Consider the following 25,438-nt stretch of genomic DNA (forward strand, 5'->3'; position numbering starts at 1 on the left):
CTGATGTTATTAGGTACAAATCCCAGCACAGACACAGAGCTGAAAAGATGAGCAACAGAGCTGAGCGTGGAATTGTTATGGAATTGTTAGATGATATTTGTTTGAAGAATAATTTCTAGATGTTTCAATAATAATATAATTAAATCTATACTCTAACAGAGCTGTGCTGTACTGATGTTATTAGGTACAAATCCCTGCACAGACACATTGCTGAAAAGATGAGCAACAGGGCTGTGCTGTACTGATGTTTATCCCCGCACAGACACAGAGCTGAACGGAACTGTTATAGAATTGTTAGATGAGATTGTTTGTGAAGAGATGTTTCAATAATAATATAAATCTATACTCTAACAGAGCTGTGCTGTACTGATGTTATTAGGTACAAATCCCTGCACAGACACAGAAAATGGATCTAGATATAATAATTCTATACTCAATAATAGCTATACTTAGGTACAAATCCACGCACAGACACATGTTTCAATAGATATTAATTAACAGAGCTGTGCTGTACTGATGTTGCTCAGACACATAGGAGCATAGAACTGTTATGAATAAGATTGAAGAATAAAATAATTTCTATATCAATAGTCTATACTTATTATCCCTATTCCTGTGCTACTGTAATTAGGTACAAATCCTTGATATTTGTTAGATGCGATCCTAACTGAACTGTGCTGATATTATTAGGCACTATGAAAATTCTCACAGAGCTGTACAGGAACAGGTTTCAAATCTCACAGACACAGAGATGTACAGCTTGGAACTGATTGGGAACAAGGTTTCAAATCTCACAGACACAGAGCCTTGCTGATATTTCTACAACATGGAACTGTTATGGGCAGGAATTGTTAGATGCACTCAATATTCCTATCTATTATAAACACAGAGCTGTTATGGATATGGAGGTGAAGAATTGAATGAATCTCTAACAAAGCTATGTTGCTGTACAAATCCCACACAGACACAGAGCTGAGCATGGAACTGTTATGGAATTGTTAGATGAGATTTGTTTGTGAAGAATAAAATAATTTTTAAATTTATATAATATCCCTATCTCTAACAGAGCTGTGCTTGCCTCACACAGACACAGAGCTGAGCATGGAACTGTTATGGAATTGTTAGATGAGATTTGTTTGTGAAGAATAAAATAATTTTTAAATTTATATAATATACCTATCTCTAACAGAGCTGTGCTGTTTTGCTCTACATAGACACAGAGCTGACCATGGAACTGTTATGGAATTACACAGAGATGTTATAGATATGGAATTGAATATTCTGTCTCTAACAGAGCTGTGTTGTTTTGATGTTATTAGGTACAAATCCCCACACAGACACAGAGCTGAGCTTGAAAAGAATAAAATAATTTCTAGATGTTTCAATACTCAATATCCCTATCTCTAACAAAGCTATGTTGCTGTACAAATCCCACACAGACACAGAGCTGAGCATGGAACTGTTATGGAATTGTTAGATGAGATTTGTTTGTGAAGAATGAAATAATTTTTGATATTTCCAGATACATCAAATCCAAATCTCTTGTTCCTGAATTTAAATTGAGATTCTCAAAATTGTAAAGTGTATTGTGTGCTCACATAATTTGTGGAGAGGCATTTTATGGCCTATTTCTGGTGCATAGGGTCTAGCTCCTGGTCTAGAAAATTACAAAATATGGCCTTGCAATCTAAATTATAGAGAGCAATCACACAAATATTTCCAATCAATTTTGTTTGGAAATGTTGATGACTGTTCAGAACAAGTATAAGAGAAATATTTCATGCTATATTCTTTATGGCATTTTGGGCATATTTTTGTGAGAATTCTGCTTTTATCTAGATTACAATTCATTTGGTGCTTAACCCAATTGGGGATGGATATATTTTTATTGCATTGATTACAATATTTTTGATTTGGCAAAAAAATATCAGTTGGGTTCAGCAGTGTGTTTTGTATATTTAGTGTGTGTGTGTGTGTATGTGTGTGAATATTTTTGGCTTTGGTATTTATATAAAATTTCTTGGGGTTCAAATCAAAACTCTATACTTAATAAAAAATATCAGTTGGGTTCAGCAGTGTGTTTTGTGTGTGTGTGTGTGTGTGTGTGTGTGTGTATGTGTGTGTGTATCTTAGCTTAGTTTTAGGTGTGGGCAAAAAAAATATCAAGAGGGGCATATTTTTAACAAATTTATGGACAACAATCTGACAGAAGTGCCTTTCGTAAGTGTGGACAAATCAATCTGAGGGGGCTCATCATTTCACAGGAACTTCCCGAGGGCATTTTTACAAAAATCTTGGATTAGACAGGGTTCCACACTTGAGCAAAAAGCTCATATGGGCATGTTGAGCCTGTTTTAAGTGTAGGCAAATCTGCATGAGGGGAGCTCTTCCTTTCTCAGAAAATATTTGAGGGCATTTTTACAAAAATCTTTGATTAGGCAGGGTTCCACACTTGAGCAAAAAGCTCATATGGGCATGTTGAGCCTGTTTTAAGTGTAGCCAAATCTGCCAGAGGGGAGCTCTTCCTTTCTTGTGCTGGTTATATTGTAAATACAACTACTCTATTTATTTGAAAAATAAGTGTCATTATTCTGGAATCTACGGAGACATTCATTTAGCTGATAAGGATTATACGAGAGTAAACATTCTATTTACGTGCTCTATTACGAAACCAACGTGCAAGTGTTAAAAAAGGAAAGCACAAGAATTTTACAAAAATTCTGTTTAGTGTTAAAGTTAAATGAGAGGAAAACCATTGACTTTTTTTTAATAGCCTTGATTTCTGATGTGTGTGGGGGGGGTTGGGGGGGGGGGTCATCTCCTCTCATGTGCCTCCCTGGCTGTGACAAACACTTCTTGCTTTCTAATTTCTATTATTCTTCCCATCGCATATCCAGTCCGACTTTGCGATCCTGTTTGCCAAAGTGGATGGGGAAGGAGTTTATATATACTTCAATTCATCTCCTAGGCTAGGATAAAACTTTTTCCAAATGACAAAATATTTTCTTTTCTGCATCATTTTCAGGAATTACAACAGCACTATTTCCGCCTTGCTTAAAGAACACCCATGCTCAGGCCAAATTCAAACCTGGGCACGTCACATTCTAACGCATTGTTATAACCACTTCTTTATGAACGTCAAAAATGCGTTTTTATAAATATATTTTTCACGAATTTTTCTCATATACATTACTTTCATAATAGACGTGGACAGTCCAGTTAATTAATATTTACGCTGAAATTTTACCATTAGCCATTTTCTTTGAGTCTGAGATACACACAATTCTCTTGATTTGGCTAAAATATTTGATAGCAAGCAACACTGCTGCTTTCCGTACACTTACTTCGGCTGTACTGCCAGACACGATCGCCTACGAAGCTGAACTTCAACTCAAACAATTGTGCCACTTTTTATGAACAGGAGAGTACCAATAAGTGAAAGTTTGACACTAAGATCATGGACTATAAGGGGAGAAAGATTTGCAGAATTTGACAACTTTGAGTTTGGAGTGTTTCAAACACATGTTGCAATGCTGCTGCACATAAGTGTTTGTTCTGGTAATTTCTATTACATATTGCATACAAACAAGGTTCCTGTTTGTACGCATCGATAAGACATGTTAAGTGTTAACTAGACCACCATGATTTTGCCGTAACAGCAAACAAAAAAAATAGCCAAACCAATATTCAAAATTCAAAGACAAAAATCGCTTTTCTTCTCTAAAATAAACTTACAAATTATATTCACATAAGGGTCATTCCACGTCAATTCATCCAGGCCATGTCACCCACCATCCCCGATTTTGATGAAATTCGGTATGCTTATAGAACTTTTGATGCTGATTGCAAAAATGACAACTTTTTTTAAATTAGTAAAGGGGTTCAGAAGTTGCGCGCTTTTTAAGATCTCCGTGTACCCCACATGCGGCTCCTCTTTGAATGTCATGCATTAGGTTATAAACGATCGTATCTTCCCTCGGGTTTGCCGTAGAAACTTCAAGTTTGTTTTCTTTTGTTCAGAATAGTATAAGCTTTCATTTAAATAACGTTTCAGATGAATGCATCAGTAAACATGTATTTTTATATATAGTTTTATGTATTTTTTTAGAAAAATAAATGACTAACTTGAAGAGCGAATTTCATGCAATGACCCCCCTTCAATTTCCCCCCAATTTTATATGTAGGTAGCTCAGAGTGTGTACTAATGCCTGATGAAAAAATTGGGATGGGCGGTTCAGAGACAGGGTGATAAAAAAATAATTTGCATAAAATGACATTAAAAGTGAATCTTATTAAAAATGCTTATGTATTTAGCACAAAGCCTGAAGTACAATATGTTTCAAGTTACAATATTCAAAATTTATGTTCACTATGTGTGAATGTAAGCATAGGCGTAACCTGGCGTGGGCAAAGGGAAGCTCTTGCCCTCTCCCAAATTTATAGATTAATTTAAAATTTGCAAGTAATAATTACAGTGGAACCCCAATTTAAGTTCCTCGATTTTACATTTTACATCATTTTGCATTCAATTTTGATGGTCTGGTTAGAAATTTTCCAAGATTATATATTTTCCCGCGTATTAAGTTTTTTTTAGCTTGGTCTCCTGGATAACGTAAAATTGAGTTTCCACTGTATCTGAGTTAGTTTCAACAGTCTTCATTTTTTTAAATTTTATATATTATATAATTATATATATAATTATTATTAACATTCCCAAGTTTAGCAAATTTATCTTCGAGAACATTATTTTTGTGCATTTTATCTCAATACGGAAGTTCTTTTTTGGCTACTCTTCATGGGGATACGTAATATGAAGTAAGAATTAATATTACACATTTGTGCTGATTGAAGTTTTTTCAAATTGAGCTTTTTCGCCACATACCACAGAATATATCCAACTGACTGGATGGTTGGAGCAGTAAAAATACTTGTAAAGACTTCTATAGTATAAAGCAACAAGTACGGCAATTATGTAAAAATAGTATTCAAGGCATAAATTTCTTAGTAATCATCTAGGGTGAAATGACAACCCACAGTACAATGTGTCAGCGATTGCAAAGTACTACAACAGTACCAGGAAGTATGCACTATTTTGAACTTACAGGTTCCGTAAGTTACTTTTTACAAGTAGGCTAACTGAGTTACAGTCAATCATTAAAAAAGTTACTCAGTTATTGTTACTGGTACTTTGAAAGTAACAGTTTCTTTTACAGTTACTGTAACAGTAACGTACTGTTAATGATCATTGACTTGTGTAAACGTTACACAAAATCAAAGATCATGAAGACTTCCGTGTTTTACTTATGTTTCTAGTACATAATATGTATTCATATATTTACATTATTACTGCTAATAAATGATGGAAAACACAGCCAGCTTTGCTTGAACGATTATAATTAAAAAAAATCATTTGTATGCTGACCACGGTATTTTGAATATGGTGTCATTGATTCCACTTGCACCTATTTCTTTCTCCTCCATTCCAAGTTCAACAATATCCAAAGATCCACTCACTCGACAATGACTTTTTTCCTAGCTGGACAACAACATTCCAAACGAACGCAGCAGTCTACCAAAAACAATGGAGTTTTCACATACAATTAGAAATGAATTACAGTAAAGCGTGGATGTTCTAAATTTAGCATGCAACAAAGTATAGCTTCCTTGCCAGCAATTCCAAGAAAACCCTTTCACGTAGCATCCGGAGAAGTTACATATTTTATTTTTATAGTCTGGAACAGAATTGTCCAATTTAGCTATTTCCCTACTGCAAAAAGTAACTCTGTTAACGTTACAGGTACTTACTTTTAAAAGTAGCTAGTTACAGTTAGAATTCCTAAATAAAAAGTAACTGTACTTGTAACTTTGTAACTATTTACTTCGAAACACTAGTTGTTTAACAGTCAGAGCAAAAATAGTAAGTGCTCATGTAATATGTCTTGTATAACTGTATGGTTTGACTTTTGTGAAGAAGTGGCTTTTCGAATTCCAACAGTAAACAGTTATGTAGTAGCATGTGTGTGCGTGACTCAAACTTGTTTGTAGGATTGCTTCAAAAGTCCACGTGAAAATGGCGATGCAGCTATTAAATTCTTTCATCCACTTGATCCATCAACTTCCCACTACTGGCAAAAAGTATGCTGTGTCCAGTGGACATTAACAACACAAATGGATGTACTTAGTGATAAGTCAAATACTTTAGTGTGTTTGAAATGGTCAAAATATCCATTTAAAATGTGAACGGCACAATTTATAGTACATGAAATTTTGGCAATGCATAGAGTACAATTTTTAGGTACTATCTTAATGGGTGACTTGGAAACTATCTTCGGGTTGAGATAATCACAAAGTTTTCCATCGCATAAAAATAGTGTCCAGGATTATTTGATAAATACATTTGAAAAATCACAATTATTAATTACTCTTTATTCGTTTGTTCCTCAAGTGCCAGGAGGATCACAAAATACATTTAACTTATAAATTTTGGAGGGGGAAAGTACTTCCCTTTGCCCCCGCCAGGTTACGCCTATGCTTACATTCACACATAGTGAACATAAATTTTGAATATTGTAACTTGAAACATATTGTACTTCAGGCTTTGTGCTATATACATAAGCATTTTTAATAAGATTCACTTTTAATGTCATTTTATGCAAATTATTTTTTTATCACCCTGTCTCTGAACCGCCCATCCCAATTTTTTCATCAGGCATTAGTACACACTCTGAGCTACCTACATATAAAATTGGGGGGAAATTGAAGGGGGGGCATTGCATGAAATTCGCTCTTCAAGTTAGTCATTTATTTTTCTAAAAAAATACATAAAACTATATATAAAAATACATGTTTACTGATGCATTCATCTGAAACGTTATTTAAATGAAAGCTTATACTATTCTGAACAAAAGAAAACAAACTTGAAGTTTCTACGGCAAACCCGAGGGAAGATACGATCGTTTATAACCTAATGCGTGACATTCAAAGAGGAGCCGCATGTGGCGTACAGGGAGTTTTTTAAAAGCTCGTAACTTCTGAACCCCTTTACCAATTTTAAAAATGTTGTCATTTTTGTAATCAGCATCAAAAGTTCTATAAGCATACCGAATTTCATCAAAATAGGGAATGGTGGGTGACATTTTCACAAAATTCTGGATGATTTGACATGGAATGACCCATAAACAAATGTTTGCTCTGACAGGTTGATGCCATACATCTAGCAGGGAACAAAGTTGAAATCAGAACATGCTCTATTTGCCACATCCAGTCTAGCAGCCATAATTTCTAGCCTGGTCAGAAGTTCAATGCCAGCAGACATTTCTATAAGAATCTATTTCTGTGTGATATGAAATACTCAACAGCATTTCATTCTTTTTTCAGTAAGAGCATTATGTATGAAGATAATTTATATAGACGATTCCCATGTGAATTTGCACCAAAATTTTGAAAAAATGTATCATTCTTTACATCGAGTACCATCACATGAGTAAATTGCTCCATGAAATTCTTAATTTTTTCTCAAGGTTTCACAATCAATAATTAATTATTATTATGGGTGAAACAGTAATACTCAAATAATTTTTCATCTGGACCATCAATTCTTGATATCTCTATATTGGTATTCATGTATATGATGGTGAATGTTTCAAGAATGAGATTAGACTTAGATGATATAATTTTTTTAAAAAGATCTATTAGCATGGCGAATTTCCTGAAAACACTAAATGGTTCATTAAGTGCATCTATAAGGTAGTAGTAGTTTTTTACACTGCCTGCATTTATTAGTTGAACATCAAAGTAAATGAGCTTGAATATTTTCAAGTTACTATTAAAATATTTTCACATTTTACTACAAATTGCTTTTGTAATCTCACATGAATTTTCCAGCTTCCCTCAATGTTTCACTTCGTGTAAATATTTCCTTGCTTTGACGGCACTAATGTGGAACAATTCCCTCATAGATTCTCAAATGGATTTTCAAGTTTCCACGTTAAATAAATCTCTTTTTGCACTGAGGGCACTCACATGGACGAATATCATCATGGCTGTTGGAATGGCTCTCCATGTATCTACTTTGAGTAAATATTTTTTTGCATTGAGAGCATTCATCTGGACAAATTCCCTTGTGAATTCTCAAATGGGATTTCAATTTTACAATTTGTGAAAATATATTTTTGCACTAAGGGCATCCATACTTACGAACCCCATGATGGATTCTCAAACGCCTTTTCAAGTTTCCACATGGAATAAATATCATCTTGCAGCGAAGAAACAAATTTGGACAAATTATATTATGGATTTTCAAATGTACTTTCCCATCTCCACTTCGAGTAAATCTCTTCATGGACTGTGGCCACTCATGTGGACAAATTCCATGATGAATTCTCAAATGAATTTTCAAGTCTCCACTACCAGTAAATCTCTCTTAGCATTGAGGGCACTCATGTGGAGGAATTCCATCATGGATTGTCAAATGCGTTTTCAAGTCTCCACCTACAGTAAACCTCTTCTTGCACTGAGGGTACTCATGTGGACGAATTCCATCATGGATTCTCAAATGCATTTGTAAGTGTCCACTTTGAGTAAACCTCTTCTTACACTGAGGGCAATCATGTGGACGAATTCCATCATGGATTATCAAATGCACTTTCAAGTTTTTACCTCGAGAAACTCTTTTGGCAGTGAGGGCACTCACGTGGACGAATTCCGCCATTGATCCTCAAACGTATTTTCAAGTGTCCACATACAGTAAATCTCTTCTTGCACTGAGGGCACTCATGTGGACGAATTCCATCATGGATTCTCAAATGCTTTTTCAAGTCTCCACTACTAGTAAATCTCTCCTTGCACTGAGGGCACTCATGTGGACGATTTCCATCATGGATTCTCAAATGCCTTTGCAAGTTTCCACTACTAGTAAATCTCTTCTCTCACTGAGGGCACTCATGTGGATGAATTCCATCATGGATTCTCAAATGACTTTGCAAGTTTCCACTACTAGTAAATCTTTTCTTGCACTGAGGGCACTCATGTGGACGAATTCCATCATGGATTCTCAAATGCCTTTGCAAGTCTCCACTACTAGTAAATCTCTTCTTGCACTGAGGGCACTCATGTGGACGAATTCCATCATGGATTCTCAAATGCACTTTCAAGTATCCACTTTGAGTAAACCTCTTCTTGCACTGAGGGCATTCATGTGGACGAATTCCATCATGGATATTCAAATGATTTTTTAAGTGTTGCCTTTGAGTAAATCTCTTCTTGCAAACAGGGCACTCATGTGGACGAATTCCATCATGGATTCTCAAATGCCTTTGCAAGTTTCCACTTCGAGTAAACCTCTTCTTGCACCGAGGGCACTCATGTGGATGAATTCCATCATGCATTCTCAAATGCGTTTTCAAGTCTCCACTTTGAGTAAACCTCTTCTTGCACTGAGGGTACTCATGTGGACGAATTCCGACTGATTTCTCGATTGATTTTTTATTACATCTTACTGATTTGGATTCAATGGTTTGATGATTTTCAATATCTTCAATATACACGATTCCTGACGGTTCTCCACAATTTTTGATAAAATCATCTTTGTTCCTGAAACAAAACGTTGTAATATGCTGAATTAATTACAAGAAAATATCACATAACAAAGCCTACACCCTAAATTTTATGTTTGCACAAACATGTGTAATTGTATCTCACATTAGCATGTAAAACAATTTACACCCACAGACATTACTTATTCTATCCTATTATGCTTCACAGCAATTACAGGGAATATTGCTTCTCTGGGATGCTCATTCAGAGGCCTCTTTCCGGAGAGACACAGCTGTATAACAAAGTTTTAGCCTGGTTTTTGCCACTTTCTTTTCTTCAGAAAAACCCACAAAAGAAGTAAAAAATGGGGTTTTTGAGAACACTGAATATTATTGCTTCAAGTTCTTGTGGGGTTCTATAATAGTCAACAGTTTGAGAAAACTTGTAAAATAAAGGCTTAGCAGGGTTTAAAATACTCAAAATAATTAATGTAGTACAAGCCAGTTGATATTTTCAGGAAATAATTCTCAAATCATGCTAAAAATAAGCATTTAACAGAAATAAGAACATATATCCAAGAAGCATAAAAGAAAGGATAAAACGTTTGCATTGATTGTTGCAGTATAGTTGAACAGTTTATAATTTTGAAATGTAGTAGCACTTTGGTTATCAGTTACTTCCTATGTGGGGAAATCATAGTGACACATCATAGTTTCACCTGTGACGATCAACTGATACAAAACATTATAAGGGAGAATCCAGTACATTTTATAGAAATATCATGAAAGGAGAATAAAGTTAATTGTCATATAATTAAAATGGAATACTTTTAAAATTATTTTTTTCATTTCCCAAAATATAGTACACCTGGCCGCAAATGTAATGGTAGGAAAAAATTTTGCACAGCCGAAAATAAGTTGGCAATGCTGCACACACCGAGGCATTCATGAAAAACGCATGAGGAACATCAAGCAAAGTTTTCTCAATGCACAACTTCAGTACCAAAGGTCATGCTACATGTCGATTGGCAACTTTCAGGAGCATGTTGTCTGTCTACACAGTTCTCCTGAAATACCTGCTTGAGAATGATTTTGTGTTCATGTTTTATCTTTACAACATAGTTCTAACATTGCAGTAATCTTACATTATTTTTTGTTCTTAATTTTCTTTGCTTTTACCATGACACGATTATAATTTATCGCAACTATGAGGATGGATGATAATTAGATTAAATTGATAAAGAAACACTACAGAGATAGAACTTCATGCCGAGACCAGGACTCGAACTCGGAAGCAAGAGCAGGGAAGTTTAGTCACATTGTTCTAACTCTCGGATACAAGTTAGCTTATAATTATATGTAATTGCTAAGGAGTATTTTATCTTATATTCATGCATAATAGCTGTTTCTGGACACTTGATTTATGGGTGGTATTAGATCAAAAATTAGTTCTTCGGGGACAATCCTCTTTCTGTTTGACAGGCACTAGGGGGAGGCACATCTCGTTCATAACAGAGAAACATAAATCATAGCATACAAACGAAGTGTGATGTGCAAAACACTATTTTTATTATACTTACTGAGATGAGTTGGATATGGTAATTGTGACATGCAAGTTTCTTTTTCTCATTATATCTAAATTGTATCCTAATTGATAATCTCAAAACAACGAGATTGCGCGAAGTCATAATGATTATACTAAACAGGACCTACATTTTTTAAATATTAAATCTGGTTGATGGATTTTGTGCCTCAACAGGAAACAAAAATATACATACAATACTCATTCGCTACCCTGCGGCAGCTGTAAATTAGCTAAACTTGAAATGAAGAGGTAATATTCATATTCATGATAAGAGAGAGTGGTAGGAGGTGCAGTAGGTAAACCAAATATGTAAGAAAAATGTGTCATGATAAGAGAGAGTGGTAGGAAAATCAAATATGTAAGGAAAATGTGTAAGTTTCTACTGTATGTGAAAATTTTCCACCTCCATGGAGGTATGGTTAGCAGAGCGCAGTATGAAGACAGAGATTCCGGGTTCGAATACCGGTCTGGGCATTGTTTTTTGTTTGTCCATCTATCATATCGTCACTCATCTTCATCGTCTTGATTTCTCAAAGTGGCATAAAAACGACACTGAATACCAAAAATTAAAATGTATTTCAAAATTAGAAGCTCCTATTACACATCTATTATCCGGAGATCCTGCAACAAAGCAACTTACGATCAGTAACTAACTATCACAAATTTTGAAGAAGTAATTATTTCAAGTCCACTTTGTGCATACATAGGCAAATAGGGATGACAACTACAGTTTAAGGTGGAATCTGAACCATTATGTGGCTCCACCGGGCATCGAACCGTGAACTCGTTGATTGCAATGAGGCGACGTTTTGACTGCGCCATCGTGGAGGCTCTCTAATCAGTTACATCTGCATAGATTAGCACAAATTGATTTCAAACATATTTCCCACACTAAATAGAATTAATTATCACCACAGGCAGGAAACTAGTTTCAGGGAAAATCGGAAATACGAGGAATATCTGTCGCCTTTTTCGTGTTGCTATTGCTTATAAAATAAGAAGCATGTCATATCCCTGCCACAGTCTATTGTCACTACTGACTGAAGAAACAACAATGCTTTAAACTCGGAAACCAACACCGAAGGTTCTTTTTCTATCATTTCAAGTCAATGTTCTACCACTCTCGGTTAATCGTGATGATAAAGATTAAAGATGTGATAGATGGAAGTGGAATGAAGACAATGACACATCCATATTTTCTGGTCCATGATCTACCTCTAGTCTTCGAAGCGTGTGCGCTAATCAATTAGCCACAGAGTTGGCCATTTCATGATTGTCAGTTAACCAAATTAATCTATTCGCCATTCAACATCCTGAGGTAGAAAAGCAGCAGAAGATAACAAAAAAAAAAAAATTCACTTATCATCAACCAACAATTTCATGCTGACCAAATCAACACACCAATTTCTTATGGCATTCGTATGGCACATTGGATTTGAGGATTAAAGATCGTCCATTTATTGGATCAACTCGAGGCAATTCAGGTGCCTTATCAAAGCTCCTTGGAGCATGCAGGGTTTCCAACTGATCATAGTCAAAGATCTGCAACAATATTACTACTACTACTATTAATAATAATAATAATAAAAATAATAATAATTTGAATAGTTATTTCCATTCAGCATGGAGAAAAGCACAGCATTCCAAACACATGCGTCATTCAGAGTGAATGCTTTCAAAATAAACATGAATTCCTGATAATAATATATGAGGGCACCTTTGATTTAAAAGAGAAAAAAGTTGTTTTGTATCTTAAATGCATCAAATGTTTAATGCACATGTATTTTTGTGTGTGTGTGTGTGAACAATGAGCAATAACTAAAAGAACTTCTTTGTTCGTTGTAAGTGGGTAATGTATAGACAGTAATGGCGGCAGCTAACTAGATGGGCAAATTACACTGTCCCAGCACTTTCTACAAAGAAGGAGAAGGAAAAATTACAGTCCTTTGTAGCATCTTTCTGGCATGAAACAATATCTGTAGGATCAGTATAGTGTACGAAAATAAGATTATCTTTACGTAGTGTGCTCTCTTGTATTGAACTTTCGTGTGCGTGTGAATTGGAACCCAGTGTTGTGCATTCAATATGGCACCTCCGAAGAAGCAGGCATCGGCAGGCAGCCTGCCCCTTGTCATCAAGGAATGCTTTTCCCCGAACTTGCTGAAACAAGTGACGGAAGAGGTGAAGTCAGTGGTGCAATCCCCTGACATTTTATGGATGATCAAGGATTGCCTCATAGACTCAATCACCAAAGCAGTGGTGGCTCGTCGACAAGATCTCCTCGACTTCAACAAAGAGAAAGTTGACCAGTTCGAGGAAGAGCTTAGGAGGAAGAATGAAGAAAGCCAAGAGGTCAAGAAACAGCTGGTGAAATTAGAAGAAAAGGTAGTGGATCTTGAGCAGTATCAGAGGAGGAACAGTATCCGGATCTTCGGGATTCCGGAGACCTCAAATGAAAACACATATAATGTTGCTTTCTCCCTCTTTCAGGAACAGCTAGCATTGAAATTGGCAAGGTAAAGGTAAAGTGTTCCCCTGTGCATAGCACCACGCCATGAAGGCGTATAGGGGGTGTAGGGGTAACGCCCCACACTTTCTTGATCCGGTCGTGAGTGGGGTGATGTGATCAGCATCACGTCCCTGACTGCCTTTACCCCCCAGGGTTTCCCCCAGGTACCCATGTTATTCGATGCTGGGTGGGCGCCGGGGCCGCTTACACCGTTAGAAAAGTTTCCGGATTTGAACCGGCCGGGGATCGAACCCGGGACCTTGAGCATGGTAGTCAGACGCGTTACCGACTGAGCCACCGTGGCCTTTGGAGCCATCGGAAATATGCAGGAGCCACAGGATAGAGGCCGAATCTGAAGGTAAGATCAGACCAATCACTGTTAAATTTCCAAACTATCATTCCCGGCCCAGAGTTTTTAACTCCAAGAAAAAGGTCAAAGGTAATTTTAAATTTTCATTGTAAAAATTGGAAGTGTCTTTAAGTAGCTATTTATTCTATCATATCATTTACCTCATATATGGAAATGTCTAAATTTCACCCTCAGAATCTCAAATTTTTAACACCGCTTACTTTTACCAACTCACCCCACAAGCCCGTACTTATCTTCCCCGGTCCCCACAGATGCAATGTACAAATATCACGAAGACAGTTTATGAATGGCACCATAGCTGATACTGAGTTTGCAACACTTGCAGTCACAGCCAGGTCATTCACATCTGCAACAAATAGCTGATTCTTCACCCCAAGTAGCTAGCCTCGAAGACACTCCCTCCCCGACTGCTGACCCACATTTCAAGGGGCCGACAGCTTTGAAGCAAGTGCTTTTGAGGTTGTATCCTACCCTGCAGGACGTCCAGCTCGTGAAGGGGGAAGGAAGGCCACATTCACGTCTGCTACCTGAACGATCAGTCCCTCGACAACAAGTACACGAAATTGAGCGAAACATGGCTGCAGTCATCTATTCTTGACCCTCTATACTGCATTCCTAATTTCCATCTCTTTAGAAATGACTGAGACACCCGGGGACGTGGTACAGCTATTTTCGTTAAGAACAACCTTCTTGCCTCTAACGTAATTTCGGTCAATGAAAGTGACCTTGAAGGACTATGGGTGCGAGTGTCCAAAAACAAATAAAAGTGTTATCGTAGGTTACGGATATAGATCTCCTACCGGATCGCTTGGAAAAGCATGCAAAATCTTGCAAAGGATGATCAGTAGCTTACCACCGAGCCATCTATCAATATTCCTTGGAGATATGAACGTAAATTTGCTGAAAGATGACCAAGACTCAGATACATTATTGGAAACGTTATCCCTCCTAGGACACAAACAACTCGTTGTTCTGCCTACAAGAATTACGTGGACATCCGAATCGTTAATCAACCACATATATTCCTCCAACCCTCACTTGCACACAGTTACATGAAGCATCTATTAGGACATAGTGACCATTTTCTCGTTTACACCACACTCAAAATTAATGTAACGTGCACACCAAGGAAGCTAATTACTACCTGTAAAATTAATAAAATATGCGAACCAAATTTTTTCACCTTCAAGTCCTCTCTTCCGTTCTATGCAAGTACATCTCCCGACTTAACCGTATACGACAAGGAGAGTCATCTGCAGTCTCTCATTTCGACTGCACTCGACGAATTTGCTCCCTTGAAAACTCTCGGGGTGAGAGAAAGCAGGAAGCCCTGGATTACCCCTCAAATTATTAAATTAATATCACAGAAGAACCGCTTGTTCAAGAAAGCGGTGGTCCTTCCTGTGAATATACGTGGGAGCAATACAAATCTTTTAGAAATCATTGCACAACAATTACTAGGCAGGCAAAAGTAAATTACTACAGAGATATGGTGAACCAGACCACTAGCAATAACAACTGCAAATGGAAGGTTATCAATGAGATCACGCGTAGAGAATCAGAAACTACAATTAATCATTTACTAGTCGACAATGTCCTCCTAACGAGCCCATCCAACATAGTTTATTATTTAAATATTCATTTTTCCAATATCAGCAAAGCATCGGCACACATTAATCCTCGCAATTCGAACATAAATATTCTAAGAGAAGATCCCAATTCAGCTGTTGTCCAACAAATTGAAGAATTCACATTAAAATCTGTTAAGGTCGAAGAAGTTTTGGAAATTCTTAATAAATTAAACATAAAAAAGGCAGGAGGTTCGGATGGCATTCCCAAAAGCGTTCTGGTGGTGTTGGCTCCACTTATAGCAGAGCCCCTCGCCGACATAATAAACACGTCCTTCAAACGTGGCCAATTTCCAATGAGATGGAAGCACTCTATAATAACTCCAATTCACAAATCTGGATCTCCTACGCTAGCATATAACTACAGGCCGATTTCCTAAATCCCAACATTAAGCCGAGTTATGGCGAAAGTATTAGAGAAGCAAATGACAACTTTCCTGGAAGTCAACAATCTGATGTCTGATTGACAGTATGGATTCAGGAAGGATGTATCCTCAGAATTATTATTACTTAGTCTAATTAATGAATGGCATGAGACACTGGGAAAAAAAAGCAGTTTCCTAGTTGGATTAATTTCCCTGGACGTATGCAAAGCCTTCGATACCGTTGTTCACAAGTTGCTAATAGAAAAATTAAAGAACAGATTTGGTTTCAATAGCAAAACAAATCTCTGGATGGAAAGTTTTCTCACGAATACAAAAATCTCAACGAAAGTAGGATGTTCACTTGCCACTGAGCAGTCAGTGTCCTCAGGCATTCCACAAGGTTCTATACTTGGCCCAAAATTATTCAACCTATTTATTGACAATATCACAATATTAAATTCAGATTTGTCGATTACTCTGTACGCAGATGACTGCCTTCTCATCCATGTTGGAGAAACGTACGAGGATGTAAAGAAGAAAATGAAACACTCATTCCCCAAAGTACTAAATTGGTACAACATCAAAAACCTGAAGCTTAACGTTGCAAAGATGAAGGCTATGGTGCTTCACATCGGTAAGGGAATCCTGGCTAACACGATAAATATTACCCTTAATGATGCCAGAGTACCTTTGAGCAATTATTTAAAGTATCTAGGAATCATTATAGACACCCAGCTTAATTTTAATCTCCAAATAAATAACTACAGAGGTTGATCGGGTTATATCCGACCGATATGTAAAATTGCTTGCCATCCCTCCTTACAGGTTTTCCATAGGCCTGTGAGTGTGTGAGGGCAGCGATGTTGTAGACATCGTCTTAACAGCCCAAATGCGAAGAAATCTATTGGACTGGCATCAGGGCTTTTGACAGAAATGTCATGAAAGGAAATAACATGGATTCCTGTTTCCTGCTCCATGTCCTGATAAAACCGGAGGGATGATCTAGCGGTGTGGCTGAACGCTTTGTCCATGTGGATCTGCACCTGGTTCTTGTTGACTCTGTACAAACGAGGGATGTCTGTCCGATAGATTGGGGCCATAATGGATTCCTGGAAGTAGGCAGCATTCACCTTTATGTTTTTCTCCACTTTACGTATCTTCAACTTACCCTCGTAACCGTATCCGGCGACAATCATGATTCCCTGTGGAAAGCTTTCTCGGCACTGGCAGTAAAACCTGGTATGTCCCTTGCCAGAGGTGTCACAGTACGTAATTGCCCTAATGTTACCATTACGCGTGATATAAATGTAGGCCTCATCCAATGTGACAACTGTCTTCCATTTTGACCCTCCCGAGTTCCTTTCGTACAGTTTGCGGCAGTTGGTCTTTCGTTCTGCAGTGTGGTGCGGGAAGAAGTTGTTAACCCAGCCCTTACGGCAGCATTTCACTAGCACGAACACGACGCTCCGGCAACTGCGACCTCAGACGCAACACTTATTTCATGGCCGATTTCAAGTTTCTGGCGCAACTACACACGTGGCATCAGCATTGCCAAATCGGTTGGATATAGCCTGATCAGCCTCTGTATATTCATAAAATCTATCACCATCTTTACATATTTCAAAAAATTCGTAAATATCTCAATAGAAATCTTAGTAGACATTTCTATCTTTCCTTTATCCATCCTGTATTCGAGTATGGTGCTAGTCTTATGTATGACGGTAACTTAACTCATCTGAAGAAACTTGAAACATTTCAAAACAATTGCTTAAGAACTATTCACATGCACCCCCAATAAAATTATTCTCAACAATTGCGCAAGATTTACAACATACCCACAGTCACTTCGAGAATACATTACATCTACCTGAATAAGGTATTCCATAGTATACATAACAAATCATCTCCATTGCATAATAGGATTAAGCTCTCCTCTGAGTTCAGTACACGAAACACCAGATCGTCCTTACATACAGACCTAGTAATCCCCAAACCTAACAAAACCAGATTTGGCCAGAAGTCCTTCACGTACCTAGCAGCGGTAACCTGGAATTCACTCCCGACGAAGGTCAAACTCAGTACCAGCAAAGGCAGTTCTGTCATCTTCAACTTTCACATGCCTATAAATTCTAACTCCATTAACATTATTTTCAGTGCTTCACCCCACCCCCTCAACACCATTCCCACCACACACATATGTTTTAAAATTTTCATCCATGTACTTCGAACATTAATTTCATACACACTCATACCCAAACCCACACACACTTACATTTTCCTTTCTTCTAAATGTGTATAACTCTCAAACTTTCTTTATTTCATTGCTACTATAGAACACTTTATACTGTATACTCATGTAAATTCCGTGGCTGCGGTGGCATAGTCGGTAACGTGTCTGACTACCATGCTAAAGGTCCTGGGTTCGATCTCTGGCCGGTTCAAATCCGGCAACTTTTCTAAAATTGGAAGCGACCCAGGTGCCCACGCAGCGTCGAATAACATGGGTACCTGGGGGAAACCCTGGGGGGTAAAGGCAATCAGGGGCATGGTGCTGATCATATCACCTCCACTAATGACCAGATCAAGAAGGTGTAGGGCGTTACCCCCCACCCCCTATACACCTTCATGGTGTGGTGCTAAGCACAGGGGAACACTTTACCCTTCTACCTTTTACCATGTATATTCATCTCATTTTTCTTAGACGTAGCTTTTGTATATTTTTTACCACATAGGGCATCAAGTCATTATTTGTATTAATATTGTTCTAAATGAAATATTGTATGGCGTAATTGTAACCCTATTGAGATAATAAATTATAATAATAATAACAACAACAAGAATACACAGCCATCATTCCACCTCCCAATTGTTTACACTGGCATGTTTAAATTTCTGATTTCAATCGACAATAACATTAACTATTGCATTAACTATTGTAAAATATTTTGTTGGTAAGAACAGCGAGACATTCCAGATGTGAATTATCGGGGACATTTATGCGGGGACAAGACCAAAAAATTCCAACAAATTCCGGGAATCGAAGCCTCATCGCCCGCGTGGTTGTCAGACACCCTACCAACCAGACAATCGCATCTACTTGGATGATTTCTATACTTTTATTATTTCAATTTATTTTAATATATTTTCTTGCTTTTATGGATTTTCTTCACACTTAAAATGTCTCACCTCGTTGACAAGACAATTATTTTTATCAAAGAAACAAACGTGCTCCTAGAATTTGTAAAAATCCAATGAATACAAAGTAATTACGTTGTATTGCATTCATAAATACTATATTTATGTAGATCTCTACTACTTAATAGTAGTATGGGTATTAGTAGTATTATTTGCAGTAATTCAACTATTTAGTTAATTATAAGTATTAATTAATTATTATTATTTAATTACAGTTAATAAAACAACGTGCATTTGGAGAAAGCTTTAGAAATAACACCCACCTTGATGAAATCCTGGGAAGGCTCATGCTTGCTTCCGAGTTCGAGTCCTGGTCTCAGCATGGAGTTCTACCTCTGTAGTGTTTCTTTATCAATTAAATCTAATTAGCATCCATCCTCATAGTTGCGATAAATTGTAAACGTGTCATGATAAAAGCAAAACAAAATAAGGACCAAAACAATATTGTAAGATTACTGTAATGTCAGATCTACGTTGGCCAATCGATGTGTGGCATGACCTTTGGTACTGAAGTTGTGCGTTGAGAAAACTTTGCTTGAGGCTCCTCAAGCGACTTATCAGAAATGTCTCGGTGTGTGCAGCATTGCCAACTTATTGCATTAGATTGTGCGAATGCTAAAACTGATATGACGTGTTTCCTCATCTTATTGTTGACACACGTTAGATACATTTAAGATTATAGCAGTATACACATAACCAAACAGTGACATAAATCTATTTGTAAATGCTTTGGTCAACATGCTAAACAATCTGACAAAAAAAGAGCAAATTATTAATAGTTAGATATATAAACACAGATCTTCTAAAACAAGACACAAACAATGTTCATTACTTGGATACCTTGAAGTCAAAAAACCTAACTCAAATAATCCAAGAACCAACTCGAATAACAGAAAGTACAGAAACCTTAATTGACCATACAATCAAATCTCATTAAAGCTTGAAGTCCTACATACATCTCTGACCATCTCTCTCTCAAAAAATTACAATACAAGGAAAAAGGTTAGAATATTCAAAAAGTTACACAATACAATGTAGGGAGGGATACATGTGAGCAAAATATAGAATATCTTAAATACATCTTACATTAGGAAAATTGGGGACCTTTACCAACTAACTGACACGAATGATATCTGGGAATTGCTAATATGCCACTTAACATATTATTTAAATGTAGCTTGTCCCAAAACAACAAAAATAATATACGAGTCATTCCATGTCAAATCAACACAGATATGTGCAATTTCCAACTTGACCATCTCCGATTTTCATGAAATTTGGGGAGTTGAAACTAAGCATGGAACTTAGTAACTATGAAAATTTTTAGTTTCGTTTGCCTTGTAAGTGTTGAATTATTCAAGGTCAAAGTTCGCATAATTGCACTTTTTGAGCCCGTTTAGCTGTACTAAATGTGTTGTAACTCCGCCCCTATTTCGCCTATTGCCTTATTGTACAGGCAATTGAACAAGCTTTCCAGTGATATATAAAAAGCCTACTTTGGATAAAAATATAATTTTGTCATGTGACCTTGACCTTTGACCCTGAATATTTCAAAACATGTCATCACCAAAAATCGTGAAAAAAATATATTTGGTCCCTCGAGCCATACTCTAAAACATATCAAAAAATTATTCTGGGACTTCAATGTGATCAGAAGATACAAAATAATATGTATAACTATGTGACTGATAAAAGCCTCATTACATGAACTATGACGAGTCAAAAATTCCTTAACACCTCCTACAAAATGTAAAGGAAATATCCTGATCATGAGAGAAATAGGATAGGCACAAGGAGATCCCTAGCTGTGTGTGTCTAGCGCATGTCCGGCATATTCTTTACCACCATATTGAATTCAACGCAAAAATTTCAAAGGAAAGGAGGTGATGTGATATCTCAAATCAGGCTAGAATTTCACGAGAAATGAAGTGACGAAGGTGTTTCCAACGTATCGTTAGCCCGCAAAATGTTATTACTGCATGCTTGTAACCATTTTCTCCTTTTTGAGGTGTAAAAACAAAGCATTAGAATGCTCCTAACGTGTTAGGAACTCATCAAGATCACACATACAACTCGGGAGAAAAAGAAGTATACGCACCATTGCATATGATTTTAATCAGCGACATTCACTATTGGGAAAAGTATCTCAAACAATTATGTGACACTTCCTTTGAAATGAAAAATTCTTCAATGACGAGGCTAATTTTTATATTCACGGTGAAAGTAATAAAAATAATATGCAATACCTGTGATTTGATACACTGGTCAACAAATTTTAACTTTTTTCATGCTTCGGAAATAAAAAGTACATTTCCTTATGGAATTGAGGATGCTGAATACGAAAATAATAATAAAAATGCTGAATTGGTTCGAGTTAAAGTGTAATCGAAAGAAATATGTGTTATGTGGTGTTAATAGGAAATTAACACGTGTACAAAATGGAAGTTATAAAAACATTACTTACATGAATATTACAAACAGTGCCTCTTTACCTGTCACTTGTATTGTGGTACTGAAACATCTCTGGCGATTGTCCAATAATAATCAGCAAGCATAGACTTGCTCCATTGGCCCTGATATCGTTTCTTCATTGTAGATATAACTTGGTGGAAATGTTCCCCATGTTCATCGCTGACTGCTCCGCAATTTCCTGGGAAGAAGTTTATGAGGGAGTGTAACATATGTATTTTTAGTGACATATGACACTCCATTGCTTGGTAGGAAGATATTAGGTGCTCCACTAGTTCCTTATAATTCTGAGCCCGCACGTTACGGAAAGAGTACCATGCAATCTTCTCCTTATCTTCTAACAGTGCATCAAATTTAGGATCATTGAGGAGTTCTCGAGTCTGAGGGCCAATAAATATTCCTCCCTGATTTTAGTTTTATTAATTCGTGTAAATTTACGCAGAATATACTTGAATGCATCACTGCCTTGGTTCATAGCTTTAACGAAGTTCTTGATTAAACCTAGTTTAATATGTAAAGGAGGAAGTATAACCCTGCTGGGAGCTATCAAAGGAACATGTGAACGTTCTTTGTTTCTGGCTCCAAAGATTTACGGAGTGGCCAGTCTTTCCTTAAGTAGTGGGAAGCCTTATCACGGCTATCCCGCTCGCAAAAAAAAAACAGCAGTATTTTGTGTAGCTGAGCTGCAGGCCAAGAAGTATGGCTAGAAGTTTGAAGTCGCCACAAATATTCCAATTGTATTCCTTATAATTTATGGCTTTCAGCAGTTTTTCCATGTTGGCATATGTCTCCTGCAAGTGCACTGCATAACCGATTGGGATTGATGGCAACACATTACCATTGTTCACTAACACAGCTTTCAGACTTAGTTTTGATGGGTCTATTATAACGGTCAAATATTGAGTAACAGGTAATTAATCTAATTGCCCGTTATTAAGAATTAATTAGAATTGGTAATATTAAAATCTGTCGCGAATAAAGGTGTCTAGCGACTGCCTTAGCCAACGCTAACTTGCTCAACCACCGTTCTTCGCCCAAATTCGGATTTACATGCATTCATATGGGGAAAGCAGGAAAAGAGCAACTTCTAAACCAATGGACCGAATTGGATGAGATTTTAACCAGCGGAAGACCACATCATGAAAGTACTGATTCCAAGATTTGAGCCTAATCAGAACAGAACTACGGGAGTTATGAAATACTAAAGATCCATCGCTGGATTCAATGGGAGACGGTATCCTGGTGAGTTGGCCTTTGCTGAACGTGTCGAACACAATAGCCGAGGATTTAGCCTAATCTCTGCACGAGGGGCTGCTACCAGAGGTTAAGGACCAGACTGAGCGTTGACCAGGATAGGAGGACAACGGTCAAAGCACCAGAAACAATAAATAAGCACATAAACACAGAGGCTAGAGCGTCACCTCGTTCAAATCTGGAATAAAAGGGATGATTCGGAATAGCGAGAAGACAGTTTGCCTAGAATCGACACCGGAGTGTGAGCTACGCGCGACCTAGCTGCGAGTCGCAATTGGACCCGAGGTCTGGATTTGTTTTTTCCTCGAGTGAGTGTTTTAGAGCCATGGAGTAGAGCAGAGTAGACCCAAGGGGGTCGTTTCCCCCTCGCCGTCAATGCATTCGTGCACATACGTGTGGTATGTGAGAATAACGCCAGACACGTCCACCTGTGTCAATCGTCCGAAACAACGTCCTAAGTTAGCAGAAGTTAATAACATTTAATATGCATGTGTGTCCATGTTAAACCGCGAACGGCTCATTACGTATGTTCGGCTCATCGCCCAAGCCACGTATCTCTATACGAGTGACCACGAAGGACTGACCTATTACTGCGCTAGTTGCCGTATGGAGTCGACAGTGTACGTGTACCGTCATGGACGTCCCTGCGAAGTGAACGAGTGAAGCCAGGATCCATTTTCGCCAACCAGGATAACAGCGAAGTACAACGCTGGAGTGTGGACGTCTTCCAAAACTGTAGGACCACTTTCACCCTACCCAGGTCAGAGGGAATGCAGCGAAGGTAAGATCCAACCATGTGTGTGTGTGAGAGAGATGACGCCAATCTACCGCAAATCTGCGTAAATCAAATCATTGCATAACTTAAATCAGTGCTAGGGCATAACTAGACATCGTTATTCAGGCGGACAATCAACGTTATAGATCAGAGTTTATGTTAACAGCAAACAATAGTTCATTGAAATATATTTATACCTTCAGAAAAGATAAAAGGGGTTCGCACAAGGAACAATTATTCACTTTATACTTAAAATCCTCAACGGTAAATTGTAAACGGCAATGTAGCCAAGAAACAGCATGAGTACAGTCAAAGTATTAATTAATCTAACATTCGTAATTGTCATATTGTCGCAATATGCCATGGAATGAGGTATGAATGAGAGATCGAGTGAAAGAGGGCAAGATGTACTGTGTATTTATCTGTGCTTTAATATATGTGTATATTCAGAACCACCGTAGTATTATGTAACATCATTTCAGGTACTTGAAAACAAATCCTCCTAGGTTTATTCTCGGTAACTCCAACTGTAGGCACTTATCCTGACCGTATTATAATTCATGTAATGTTCAATCCGCATGACAGGTGCCACGGGGAGCGATTCTGCATTGTTGCGTTGCTTAGTTCAGTTGAGTTAATTTAGCGCGTAACACTATGAACAGCCGCCATTAATCGGGATTATGTTCTATGTTAAGTTTACTCATAAGACCAGTCACATTTTTACAACACTATGTCACCTTCCACTGAAAAATACTCTTCCAGGGATTTCTGACGTGTCCAAAACACGGATACTTTAACATCTTCAGCAAAAGCTCCCCACTGCTTGAGTCTGGATGCCAGTAGTTCTGTTCCACTTTTTGACAACCCCAGGTCCCTTACAAGGTCATTTAATTCATGTTGAGTGATCAGATGGCGATTAGATGATGATATGTATTCTGTGAAGTCAGGATCGATGGATGACAAGGAATCTGCAACAGGATTTGGCATTCCTGCGTCGAGTTTAGCGTCTCTTCGTCGGATGAATCACTGGAGTACGATGCGGAAGGTTGTGGAACAGGTAGTTCTTCAGAATGTGGCACAGGACGAATAGCTGAAGGAATATTGGGATAAGTGATAGTCCACTTTTTCTTTTTGGATAGGCCTTTAATTGGAGGAACCATGCAAACATAGCAGTTTGAAGTATGATCTGTCGGTTCTCTCCATATCATTGGAACTGCAAACGGCATGCATGGTCTTTTTCCATGTAGCCAGTCCCGCAAGTTTGTCGAACACGTATTACAACAAATGTGTGGTCCCCACTTCTTGTCCATATCTCCCACTTTACAACCAAAGTACAAGTGGTAGGTTTTCTTTATGATTGGCGTGAAATTTCTTTTTTGATCGACAAATGTTATTTCGCCGCAAACATAACAAAACTTGTCTGCACTGTTAACACACTTATGCGACCAGTTTCTGGTCAGTACAGTCATAAAACGATAAAAAAAAATACACCACAAACATACACAAAATTTCGCCACGACTATGTCCGCGAGTTCAAATGGGAACTATGCAGGAACACATTTCCCCTGGCAAAATCTTCAATAGAAACTGAAACATGATGGGGTTGATGATTCTCGGGCAGCGATCACGTGCTAGCGATAAGAATACCGATAAAGCTAACCATCAAACAATGGATGTTTATTGAAATACGCAGACAGCCGCTATTATCACGAACCCTTATTTTGCACGCTGGAGCACATCCGGCGATAATGTACA

The 25,438-nt window shown here is 37.6% G+C and overlaps 1 protein-coding gene across 5 annotated transcripts in view; it reads right to left on the reverse strand.

The window, feature by feature from the left end:
- Positions 1–7,626: 7,626 nt before the first annotated feature.
- LOC145997228 (uncharacterized) overlaps positions 7,627–25,438 on the reverse strand; it is a 101,076-nt gene continuing 83,264 nt past the window's right edge. For 3 of the 5 annotated variants that reach the window (XM_083134017.1, XM_083134018.1, XM_083134019.1), the window contains exon 5: positions 7,629–9,591. In XM_083134017.1, the coding sequence (XP_082990143.1) occupies positions 8,928–9,591 (664 nt within the window). In that variant the 3' untranslated portion in view covers positions 7,629–8,927. Of the gene's footprint in view, positions 9,592–25,438 lie in introns of all 5 variants that reach the window. The other 2 variants (XM_083134020.1, XM_083134021.1) reach the window with 1 other exon arrangement.

Source organism: Lepisma saccharinum, chromosome 13, assembly GCF_977018435.1.
Source record: "Lepisma saccharinum chromosome 13, izLepSacc3.1, whole genome shotgun sequence".
NCBI classification, from domain to species: domain Eukaryota; kingdom Metazoa; phylum Arthropoda; class Insecta; order Zygentoma; family Lepismatidae; genus Lepisma; species Lepisma saccharinum.